We start from the raw sequence: 12,891 nt of genomic DNA, 5'->3' as shown, positions 1-12,891 counted from the left end.
TGAGATCCAGCTGTAAGGCATTTTCTCAATTAGTGATCAAGGGTGGGAGGGCCCATTGTGGGTGGTACCATCCCTGGGCTGGTAGTCTTGGGTTCTATAAGCAAGCAAGCTGAGCAAGCCAGGGGAGGCAAGCCAGTAAGGAACATCCCTCCATGGCCTCTGCATCAGCTCCTCCTTCCTGACCTGCTTGAGTTCCAGTCCTGACTTCCTTTGGTGATGAACAGCAATGTGGAAGTGTAAGCTGAATAAACCCTTTTCTCCCCAACTTGCTTTTTGGTCATGTTTATGCAGGAATAGAAACCCTAAGACAGGGAAGAACAAAACAAAAACCAGTACGTACTGGCTACAACATAACTTCCTTTGATCTTTTTCCCTTTCTGATACATTCAGGGTATATATTCTTTGTTAATTTGAATAGTCATGGGTCTATTGTAGCTGCCTATGGCTATATAGGACCCAGAGGAGAGAATAATTAGAGAGAATAATTAGCTTAGTTCTCAGATGGCTCTTAGGTTTGTTTAACTTTTATGTAAATAAACTTCTGAGTGGTTACTCAATCAAATCCTGGCCTCCACACAGTACTTCTCCCCCCATATCCCAACCTACCGTCTTCCCCCCATCTTAGTTCATACAGCATGGCTTGCACTTTCCGATCCCCAACAGTCTGGTTAATCACAGTAAATGTTCACTTTTTTTTTTTTTTGGTTTTTCGAGACAAGGTTTCTCTGAGTAGTCCTGGCTGTCCTGGAACTCACTTTGTAGACCAGGCTGGCCTCGAACTCAGAAATCCACCTGCCTCTGCCTCCTAAGTGCTGGGACTAAAGGCATGCACCACCACCGCCCGGCAAATGTTCACATTCTTGCTCTCACGATTGGGCATCACGTCCTGGCATCCCCTCGGATTGCTGCTGACAGACAGCTGAGTAGAGGTCTGTCTTGCATGAGCTTGCCTCCCCAAGCATAGTGCTCACACCCTTTCCCCAAGGTAGGGACTTGCCTGTCAAGTGGCCAAACCAGGTAGCAGGGTGTTCTAAAAAGGCTGAACTAAGTCATAAGACTTCACCGGTGATTGTGTGAATTGGGGACATAGTATATCTAATTGTGCTTAGCTGCTGCCAATTGAGCTGAGCAGCTAAACAGTATCGGGTTCCCTTCTGTGTACTCTGTAATATATACCACCGAGGTTCAATATAACGGAAGGGCTGGGAATAAAAGGTATTTCCCCCACCCCCACCCCCACCACACACCATTGTGACCAGGCGATACAGATTTGAAATCTGTGAAACAGGCATTTTTCATGCTAACATTTTCATCAGGATGCTAATACCCTTCCAATAGCAAGGAGAGATGGTGAGGCAGGAGATACAAAGCCAACCTGACTACTTTCTCCACCAGTGCATCCACCAGCAGCAGGAACTGAGGGGTAGGCTGCAATGGCCTGAGGAAATACATCATCATTCCTCAATACTTACAGACTAACAGTGCTAGAAGAGGAAGCGGTGGGCCAGTGGAGAGAGATCTCTCCCTCTTAGGCTGGCAACAGCAAACAGGGAGTTACTTAATATGTAGGGAAAGAGCATCTTCCTGGAGAGGAGCCCATAGTCATGTACCCAAGGACACCTTGATTTTGTCCAAGATGCACAAGACAATGGCTGGGTAAGACAGTGCCACACCTACTCCAGGAATCTGGTACTCACTGACGGGTTGATCACTTCTGCACAGCTGGTATCAATCCACCAAACCAATGCTCAGCAAATGGCTTTCCTGAGCGCAGCACCCAAGGCATGCTGCCTGCTTGACTGGCACCGATCTGTGCTACCAATCAGGGGGCAACCAGAGTTTAGTTACTTTATGCTTAAGTGTTCCCAACACCATCCCATTCTGATCACACTCATTGTTGATACAGCAGGCCCTTGGGAAACTGGCCACCCTAAGCTGGAGGCTGGAGGTGGAGGACCTGAATGCTTGCAGGGTCGGTCACACGTTGCTACCACATGGAATTCTAGAGATGTGTAGGAGGCTAGGATGGGCCAGGGAGGGACTGTCACTGACACAGAAGTAGTAAAGAGATGAGGCATCAGGGAAGCTACGTGGGCCTCTGAGGTTGCCAGGCCACTCACAATCAACCTCCAGGTAGAATTTAAGCCAGTTGAGGGAACGCTGTGCTTGAAGTCAACTTTACAGCATTTCTAAAAACTTGCAATGATTGGTCCTGGCTTCATCGGATCTTATTTCACACTGTTCAAAAAGTCATCCTCCCCACTCCCTCTCTTTTTTCATTGCCAGAAACTGAGCCCAGGTCCTTGAGTACATCACCCAAGCACTCTACCGCTAAGATACAGGTCCAGGGCTCAGGGTTTGTTAAGGATTAGAAACCTCAAGTACATAAGACCAAGGAGCTAGAAGATCCCCATGCCAAGAAAATGCCCAAAAAAGTTGGCAAGACATGAGAAGAGCTGGGCTAGAGAGGGACATGGATTGAGCCTTGCAGCTCCTTTTTTCCTTCCATACTTATTTAATATCTAGTAAATAAAATTATTTTTGGAATGAAAGAAAAAAAAAAAAGAAACCTCAAGTACGCTCTGACTGGGAAAGGTGGGTGAAGAGCTCTAGTCCCTCTCCTGGAACAGGCCACAACCACAAGCCAAAATTTGATTAGAGAAACGTACGTGTTATTAAATTTAATTTTCTTTAAATACATAACCTTTTTTCCCCATTCTCATTGGCCCCGCTCAGGGGAGAAAGGGGACACCCCACCCCCTGGCATCCTGGGGAAGGGGCGCATGTGTAAAGCCTGAGATGGTGAAGATGAAGTATAAAAAATACTATTTACAGAGGGGGAAGCAGACGTCCGCACTACTGTACCCTCCCCCATCATCCTCATCCCGAGGCCCATTTTGCTTCTTAAAAAAAAAAAAAGGTCCTGAAAATGGGCTTGAGGATTAGACCCCTTCCTGTAGAGAGGGATTTCTTCAAAACCAACAATGACTAGAAGGCTCTGAGATTAAGCAGGGCCAGGGAGAGAATGAATAGCACCTCAGATCCCAACAGGGGAGGGTTGGTCCCATCACCCTGCAGTCGGCCAGGGCGAGCGAAGCTGGCCTTTGTTTCTGCCATCCCATGTAAACATTGACTTTTCCCTTTTTTTTTTTTAGGTCCCTGCCTTCCTTTACTTCATACAGAGCCCTTCATCTTGGTTTCTTGATCTTTCTTTCCTTTCCCTCGGAAACCATCCCATGGAAGGCTCTGGCAGGAGTGAAGGACATGGGTGGGGCAGAGCCACCTCAGTCTTTCAAGGTCAGAGTCGCTTGTTCTCCTAAGGGAAGTGTCCAAGTTCACAGTCACAGAGTTGACTTCTTCCCAGGGTAAAGATGAGGTGGGTGGAGGTGGATGGATAGTCAGTCCAGTACCAAGATAGAGAAGTCGACCTGGATGGGGCCATTGGAAATGGATAACGGAGAGAAGCCCTGGAAGGCAGAGACTGGACAAGTCTGGTCCTGGTCCAGCGGTGCTGCTGGAAGCCCAGCTCTGTCATCCTTGCCTTTAGGTGAGTGAGTCTTGTTCATTTGTGTCGAGGAACCCAGGTGCCCACAAAGTAAGCAGTTTTCGCCAGTGTCCATGTGCAGGGAGCGCTTACACCAGTTCATCCAGCAGGATCCCAATGCTCTGAGAGGTCTCCGTGGGGCCGGAGATGGGCTTGTTGCACATGGGGCAGACACAACGGACTTCTAGCCACTTCACCAGACACCTGTGAACAAGAGGACTGTTATGTCCGAGGGGACACTCCAGATGGCGCCAGTTGTCTCTGAGCCCAGCTGCTTTTGAGAACAAAGTGCCCCTGTGTCTGCCCTAAGTTAACCCCTTCTGTCTGATGAACCTAGGGAGTCATTGTTAAAGAGAGCACTGCAGAGGATGAAAAGCATCCTGATGCGCCCTAATTATCCCTCCTCAGGACCACCCATCCCACCCCATCCCATCCCCCACATACTTGCGATGAAAGGCATGCTGGCATGGAAGCACACCTAGTTCGTCCTTCCCCCTGAAGTCTTCCAGACAAACTGCACAGGTCTGCTATGGAGAGGGAGAGAGGGGGAGGCGGTGGGGGAATCTGTGAGCTAGGAGTCTGCTGGCCCTCTCCACACACCCATCCTGATTAGCCATCCAGCACTCCATTCTCAGACAAGGAAAACAAGCTCGGGCCCAGTGTGCTATCTCAGTCAGACCCAAGTTCAGCCATATTTACAAGACTGTGCTGACAGGAGAGCAGCCAACATGGCTGCTTAAACTGAAATCAACCAAATAGAGATATTATACACATAATCTCCACCCCCAGAAGCACTAGCCACGATTCCTCAAATGTTTATCATTGCAAAGAGGAAAACGTGGGCTGGGGTGCAGGTCTGTGGTAGAGCTTGTGTTTCCCTGCACCACAATCAAAGAGTGTACGATGACGGTTGCTGAACAGTGATTCCGGCCCATCACAGAGGGGGAATGTGATCTCTCTGCGCAACATCCTGGTTTTATCTTTTTTGGAGGGCAAACTCTCACATGGTCCAAGCAGGCTTCAAACTCATTCTATAACCAAGGCTGCCCCCTGCATTTCTCATTTTCCAGCCTCCATTTCCCTAGAGTTGGGACTACAGATTTATGCTAGCACCTCGGAGTTCACTCATATCGGGAGTTGTTAGAAAAGTGCTTGTAAAAAGATGGCAGCCACTGAAGGCCAGGACCAACTGGGATGGTGGTAGCATGAGGAAGCAGTACTTCATGGGAGAACTGGCATGCTTATCAACAATGAACTGAGCGTGGTAGCATAATATTCCTTAGACATGGATGCCATTATTTCACGTCACTGACAGAACTCAAATTATAATTCTTTTTGGCTCGGGAGCCTGCTCATGGTGCCTACTTAGTGGGTGCAGGCTGCATTCAGATAAATTCTAAGCTGCTCTCATGCCCCGGAGGTGGCTCTCCATGTTTCCAATGTTCAACAGTTACCCGTGGCTGATGGTTCTCAGGTAGGAGAGCACAGACTCAGAACATTCCTATTAACACACAAACTAATTGACAGTGTTGGTCTCAAAAAAGGTTTGTCCTTTCTGACCTACAGCATGGGCTAAGGAAAGACACAGTAATAAAAATTAAGGCAGTAGGGTCAATGTGATTATCTATTCCTGGTTATCAAGTTGACTGTATCTGGAATTTACTAAAATCCAAATGACTGGGCTCATCCAAGAGATTGTCCTTTTTTTCGTTGTTGTTTTTGTTTGTTTGCTTGTCTTTGGTTTCGTTTTTCGAGACAGGGTTTCTCTGTGTATCCCTGGCTGTCCTGAAACTCACTCTGTCGACCAGGCTGGGCTCAAACTCAGAGATGCACCCACCTCTGCCTTCTGAGTGCTGGGATTAAAAGCATGCACCACTACCACCCTGCTGTGATGAATTTTTCCTAATTGGATATCTGAAGTGGGAAGAAGCACTTCTAATCTGGATCTTTGAAGTGAGAATCTACACCTTTAATCCGGGTTTCTTGAGGTCGGAAGATCCATGTTTAATCTGTGCCACAACTTCCGCTGGCAGCCTACACAGAGGACATGGAAGAAGGAAGCCTGCTCTCTTTGCCTGTCACTCAGACAAGCCTACTCTTTCACTGGCCTTAGAGATTATTTCAGTATATCTTGAAGACCAGCTGAGACATCCAGCCTTGTGAACTGAAAAACTACTGGGTCCTTGGACCTTCTTTTGGTAGACACCCATTGTTGGACTAGCTGGACCACAGCCCATAAGCAATTCTAACAAATTCTCATATATACATATATACATATATATACATACAAATATGAGAAAAAATATATACATATATATTCATTCTTTAAGTTCTGTTCCTCTAAAGAACTTCTGGCTAATACAGATAGATATATGTTCTCAGTTACATTCATTAAATCCAGACTTGCATCCCCATTTATGAAACTCCAAGGTCTCAGCTGAACTATCGCAGAGGATGTAGGAGTCTCTTGAACTTTTTTTTTTTTAAGAACCTGAAGTACAGCAGCAACATGAAAGGGGGAGTAACATGAGGCCATGTCTACAAAGTCTCATGGTTGGTGATGCTGGAATCCGACTCATTTTCAGACAACCACAAATGGCTCTCTCTGGTTAGGAGTGTCTGTGGTTATGGATGGAAGCCTTGGGAGATGGGTTAGATAACCTCAAAGGCTAGGGGGAGTGATCAGGAAGTGGCCCTGTAAGGGCTGGTTTTGTGTCAACTAGACACCATCTAGAATCAGAGAGGAAGGAGCCTCAGTTGAAGAAATGCCTTCATGAGATGCAGCTGTAAGGCATTTTCTCAATTAGTGATCAATGGGGAGGGCCCTGCCCATTGTGGGTGGTGCCATCCCTAGGATGCTAGCCCTGGGTTCTGTAAGAAAGCCGGCAGAAAAGAAGAGAAAAGAAAAGAAAGGAAGGAAGGAAGAAGGAAGCAAGCAGGCAGGCTGAGGAAGCTATAGGGGAGCAAGCCAGTAAGCAGCACCCCTCCGTTGCCTCCAGGTTCCTGCCTTGTTTGAGTTCCTGTCCTGACTTCCTTCAGTGATGAATAATGAGCAATGTGGAAGTATAAGCTGAATAAACCCTTTCCACCCCAGCTTGCTTTTTGATCATAGTGTTTTATCACAGCAATAACCCTAAGTAAGACAAGGCCCATTAAAAGATGGAGCAAAGGGGAAAAAAAGGGAGGGAGGAATGCTATAATTGTATTTTAGTTAAAATGAAAAGAACAAAGTTGAGATCCTGTGGAACTGGCCTCATTGGGGGCGGGGGATGGAGGGGAGAGGCCAGCTAGAACCACTACAAGGGATACAAGTCACCGATGTGTTAGGACAATATACATGAGTGAATGGACCTCCTTTCCCTTAGTCACAGACCAGAAGCATGGGTACCAAAAGGGGGGGGGGCATTAACAGCACACTGCCTATGGCATTGGGCCTGTGACACCCTTTACAGGTTCTACATAGCATACTCGCAATGTTGAGTTGCAGATTCTGCACAGCATACTGTCTACAGCATAGAGCCATCCATCCGCACCCTTAACAGATTCTGCCTGACTCCTGCTCCCACTTCTCTTGACCCTCCCGTAGTCCCTTTGTTGCTTTCTGCCTGATCCAACTCTGTAGACAAAATGCATTATCTGCTGGGATGAATTCCTTCTGTTTGGACATATAGGTTCTCAGAAAGCAGGGACTACCGAGTTTGGAAAAGGTCTGAGTGAAGAGCTGGAGAAAGATGCTCTAAACAGGATCCTTCCAAACAACATCCTAAGACACTTACCCCATAGAGCTGTAACTTCTTAGCATCACCTTTAAGCACCACCTGTGGGGCAAAGAGGCAGCTGATGTGTAAAGGAGACCAGAGACCACGGAGAATCATCCAACGATGGGTCCCCCGATGCACTTCTCTCTCTCTCCCTTCCCCTCTCCCCTCCCTCTCGGCCTCCCCACCCCCACCCTGAAGGTGAATAGCAAACCCAACTTGAGGACATTAACAGGAGTGGTAGGCCTCTGGGATCCCAGAAGCCTAGGGAATGCAGACTATGGGAGCCTTGGCTTGCTCTCCTTTATCAGGGCAGATAATGAAGGAAGAAGTTTAACGTAGAGATGGTACTTTACCTCCTTGTAGCCATATCGCTCACTCTGTGCCTGGTTCCGGAGTTTGCTAGGTGGAGAAAGAAAGAAACAGGGCAGATTACCATGGTGCTTTAGGTAAACGGGACAGGGACAGTATGCGAAGTCAGGTGACAGCTTGGACATTTTTCTGGAGTTGAGAAGGGTACTTGTTTCATAGATAACAATAGGGAATGGCTCAGATAGATGTATGCAGGCTATCCAGAGTTGATAAGGATTAAGGATCTATGACTAGCTGTCAGCCATATTTTGGGCCGCTCTCTGGCGGGGCATCCCAAATGGTTTATCTCCTCCAGGTGTCTAAACAACGTAGATCAACAGTATGCTCACTATGTGCAGAGGGAGTCAGGTTGTTGCCTTCACAAAGCTACTCTCCATAGCCCAAACACAGCATGTTGTTACTCACAGCACTGGCATAATAAATAGTCCATCCAGGCTATGTCATGTGTCCCCCGGAGACTGGCATTGTCTTGCTGAATCCAAACAACTCCAGGAGGGAGAAACTTTCCATTTTATAGATGAGGAAAAATGTTTAGCAATTTGCCCAAACTTTACAAAGTTGATGGGGGGGCCATTCTTGGGTTAAAAGTCAAGTCTATGTGATGATAAATAGAGCTTGCCCTCTTTACTATAGAACATTATCTACCTGCCCCCACCCCTCCTCCATAATTAGATGGATTATATTGGAGCCCTGAGATCTTACTCCATCTTGAGATACACTGCATGCTTTATTGAGCCTTTGACTTTGAGTGATCTACTATGCAGATGGCTAGAACCATAATTATACACGGATTTTGTGTCGTCTTACTATGAATTCTACCCATAGCTTTCTGATCTTGCTATGTAGTACCAGTTTGACTTCAAACCCATGATCTTCATGAAGGATTGTAGGATCATAGGCATTATAGGTGCCTACAATATATGGACATAGAACTTTCACCTTTCTGTTGTTGAATGCTAGGAGTTAACCCCAGTGCCTTAAACATGCTATAATGATCAAGACAATTCGATTAAGAAATGCTATGTGGCTGGGTGGTGGTGGTGGAGTTCAGTTCCCAGCAACCACATGGTGGCTCACAACCACCTATAATAGGATCTGATGCCTTCTTCTAGTATGTCTGAAGACAGTAACAGAGTATTCATATACATAAAATAAATAAATAAATCTTAAAAAAAATTCCCAGGGTATGTCTATAATGGCCTTTCTAGGCACAATATCATCATGAGAGTTTAGACCTGGTCTCTCAATGGATTCATGGAAGGTTCTAGAAAGAGCTCTTGCCCTATCCCCAGTTTTTCTCTCCTGTCTCTTATCCAGTAAGAAATGATGGAATAGCTGATGTCACAAGCTCTGGCCACCATAGCTTTCTAATTTTTGAGATGGAAGTAACCACGGAGAAAACCGTCCAAAACCACAAATCAAAACAAATATGACAAAAGGAACTAATATAGTTCCTACACACATGCCTCCCCACTGAGCTCCACACCCAGCACCTTCTAACATAGGTCTGAGTGTCCATGACCTGACTTACAGGGTAGATAGACTTCCTGCACACATGCCTCCCCACTGAGCTCCACACCCAGCACCTTATAACATAGATCTGAGTGTCCATGACCTGACTTACAGGTAGATAGACTAAAAACTGCTTTTATTCTTCACTGAGTAAAAACAGAATTTAAAAAAAAAATAATAAAACATAAAACAAAAACATATTAATACTTTAGGGCTGGGGTGTAGCTCAGTGATAGAGTACTTACATGCATGAAGCTCTGGGTTTTATCCCAGTCACCACAAAAGAAAAAGAAACTTATCTTAAAAAAAAAAATGTCATCAGCATATTAATTTATGTGCTATCCATAACTGCCTTTGGAACTGGGTAAGATGGCACAGTAGATTTGCTAGGTGACTGCGACGAAGAGTTGCTGGCCTCAGTTACAAACACCAAACACCTCAATTCAGTCTCTGAAGTTCCTCCGGGGATGGAGGAGAAGCAGAGGGCATAGCCATGCCTCAGAGGTGGGCTGGGACAGAGAAGATCTGGTTACCAGCCTCCCCCATCCTTCCTGACAGGAAGTCACGTGGTCTGGCAAGGTTGACTGTTCCTGGAGCCTCTGGGAAAGTCCCAGCTGGGTGCACATCTGCCAGGGCAGCAGTGCCCTGGTCCCCTCCCCTTCTCTCTACCATGCGCTTTCTTTCTGCTCACTGGACTAACCAGAGATTCCCAACTGCAGAACTCTCTGGTCCTAACAAGGGTTTTCTATAAGTGTCTTTTTCTCAGCTTCCAGAGGAGGATGGGCAGGGAAGCTTGTATCCAAAGTACCATTTACCCGTGTGGTTTTCCTCTAGGAAAAGAAATGTTTCATTAGTACACTGTAGCTGTCTTCAGACACACCAGAAGAGGACATCGGATCTCACTCATTACAGATGGTTGTGAACCCCCATGTGGTTGCTAGATTCTTCAGCTAGGTTGCTGAACTCAGGACCTTTGGAAGAGCAGCCAGTGCTCTTCACCACTGAGCCACCTCTCCAGCCCTCATTTTCTTTCCTTTTTATGAGGCTAGCCTCAAACTGGCTCTGTAGCCAAGGATGACCCCGCCCCCCCCAACCTGCTCTTCCTTCCCCTAACCCCTGAGATGCCAGGATTCTGAGAAGTCTGGGCATGCTAGGCACTCAGCTATAATCCCAGTCGATCTGCACTTCCCAGCTCATTCTGTTCCAGCCCTCTAGGGCTAAGGACTGAATGCTTGCTAGACAAGCTCCTCGGTCACTGAGCTTCATTCCAACCTGTCTGGAGGTAGAAGTTTCAATGGGAGAATGCCACGCATTTTTTTTTAACGGTTCAGGTTCAATTGCCCTCCCCAACAATAATGACATAACTTCACTGTGTGTGCTTTGCTTTATGACTGCTGGGCCCTAGTGCCCGATGTCCTCTCACTTACTGCATATGACAGGTTCCCTTTAATAGAAGGATCCAGAACCTTTCACAGCTCCTTCTTTAGCCTGCATGAATATTTCAGCCCAGGAAGGATTAGGTCATGCGGTGGGGGTCAAAGGGTTGCAAAGAAAACGGGCAGTCAAAAAGCAGACTCTGGTCTGTCCCAGCTGGGGACGGGAAGGCCAAGAACTCTGGACAGGTGGCTTTCTCAGCTGTTGGCTGAGCAAAGCGACTAAAAATACCACGATTTCAATGAGACCATCGCAAGCCAGTGCCAGCAGGCTCTCCCTTCCCTCTTTTCCCTTTTAGAACAAACAATGCAGCCAGCTCCTGAAAATAATTGTTCCTTTCCTGTCTATTTGTATTCCACCGGGCCCTTCCATCCTGTCTAAGAGGTTAGCTCTAAGGGGAAAGAGGAGGAACAAGGGGCGTCGGGCAGTGGAGGGCGTCCTTGGCTCCTGAGCTCACTAGGTCAGGAGTGGCAGTCATGGCCCTATTTTGGCTGAGGTGGAAACTGAGAAGCAAGGAGAGGAAGTGGCTTATGTGCCTGTGTCTTTCTATATATAGACACATACACCACATACCAGTGAACACCTTTGGAAGCATGAGACGCAGGGGTCAGCCTGCTCTGCACAGGCTAAGGGACAGAGGGTGAGGTAAAGGAGCAGAATACTGCAGAAAGGACAGATGGCACTGTTACACCACCCTGGGGACAGGTTCTAACACCATGTGATTGCTACTCTTTCTGTTCTTCTGCTTCAACCAAAACAAAACCAGTCAGTCATAGCCACAGCCAGTCTTTCTCCAGTAGCTGACACCCTACTGACAGGGAGTGGCCACAGAGGTCACATGAAAGGCGGAGCTGCCAGATTATCCCGTCTCAACATCTCCGGGTTGGTCTGACCTTCAGCAAATCCTTTAGTGTCCAGACCTGTCTTCATTTATGCAGTTTGATAACCCTTACATTGGAAGGTTGGTCATTCAATGAAGTGAGCTAAAGAGTTTACCATAATAGGTGGCACAAGAATGCCCTTAGCAAAGGCTAGCCCCAAAGAGTCATGCCTACTAGTGACAAACTAGGAAACGAACCTCAGTCATCTACTTGTTGGTCAGAGTGTTAGCATCTAACACTCATTTTACTTGTTATCTTTGGGGTGTGTGTGTTTGAGTGTGTGTGTGTGTAGAAAGAAACCAAATAGAGAAATACAATGATTTTTATAAATAACCAACCATACTGTAAGTAAATCTGTGATATTGGAACCTGCATACCTTTACTCTTCAGGATTGAGTTAATTGTTTGATAAAGAGACTGAGGGAAAAGATCAGTGAATAAGAATAGTTTAGGGGGAGGAAATTATAGGGATTATAAAAGGAAAGGGGAAGTCTACATTTGTTCCCACTTAGTAGTTAAATGTGAATTTTGCACTACTTATATCAGAGGAAAACATAAAGCACTATTTTTCCGCTGCACACTTGGGTAGAGACATTCCAGCTTTAAAGACCTGTTTAGGAAGGTTCTGGAGAGCCAGCCCCACCGCAGCCATAGGCTGTGGGACCAATGTTTTCCTCACATACATCCAAGTGTCTGCCTCCCTGCAGAAGCCATCCCCAGCAGCATTCGGAGGGATCAAGATTCCTTTCTCTTCATTTTCTAAACCGATTTGATTAGAGCCCAGCCAGGTGGCGGTGGTGGTACATAGATGCCCTTTAATCCCAACACCTGGAAGGCAGAGACAGGTGGATCTCTGCCAAGTCATGGCCAGCCTCATCTACATAAATTCCAGGAAAACCAGGGCTATCTAGAGACTCTGACAAACAAAAACAAACAAACAAAACAATCTCCCCAGCTTTTGAGTAGAAAACAGCCATAAGCTCCTATGTCCTCCTTCACCGTAAGGAGACAGCTCCCAGATCTTAGCTCCCCCTGCCAAGCTCAAGTCTTTGCCCCTGGCCAATTTCACATGAAGGCAAAAGAACTAACAATGTCTGCCTAACTGTGAATGAGAAGGAGGTAAGTGGGAAGGAGGTGCAGGGCAGGTAAAAGTGTACCCACTTTGTCACTCAGCCAATAGTCATTCTAGACAACCTTAGACTAACTGGCTAAGAAGAGGTGGGATGCAGGCCAACCACTGGTGGCCTTAAGTGCTCTGGGGGTAACTTGATAGGTTGCTATAGATAGAAACGCCAGGCCTCAGGGGTCCAGAGAAGTGAAGGCTGAGGTAGATCTCCCATCAGAGGCTCCAGCACAAAGCTCCGTGTGTGTGTGTGTGTGTGTGTGTGGG

General features: G+C 46.7%; 1 protein-coding gene across 2 annotated transcripts in view; it reads right to left on the bottom strand.

Annotated features, from left to right (window-relative positions):
- Positions 1–2,650: 2,650 nt before the first annotated feature.
- Rnf122 (ring finger protein 122) overlaps positions 2,651–12,891 on the bottom strand; it is an 18,117-nt gene continuing 7,876 nt past the window's right edge. Inside the window, exons 3-6 of one of the 2 annotated variants that reach the window (XM_031339472.1) lie at positions 7,659–7,704; positions 7,321–7,362; positions 3,989–4,071; positions 2,651–3,748 (exon numbers count right to left, since the gene is read on the bottom strand). In XM_031339472.1, coding sequence (XP_031195332.1) covers positions 3,634–3,748; positions 3,989–4,071; positions 7,321–7,362; positions 7,659–7,704 — 286 coding nt within the window. In that variant the 3' untranslated portion in view covers positions 2,651–3,633. The remainder of the gene's footprint in view (positions 3,749–3,988; positions 4,072–7,320; positions 7,363–7,658; positions 7,705–12,891) is intronic. The other variant, XM_031339473.1, reaches the window with a different exon arrangement.

The sequence above is a fragment of the Mastomys coucha genome, unplaced genomic scaffold (genome assembly GCF_008632895.1).
Source record: "Mastomys coucha isolate ucsf_1 unplaced genomic scaffold, UCSF_Mcou_1 pScaffold22, whole genome shotgun sequence".
In the NCBI taxonomy this organism is placed as follows: Eukaryota; Metazoa; Chordata; class Mammalia; order Rodentia; family Muridae; genus Mastomys; species Mastomys coucha.
Note: the sequence above shows the minus strand (reverse complement) of the source record. Positions and strands in the feature narration are given on the sequence as shown.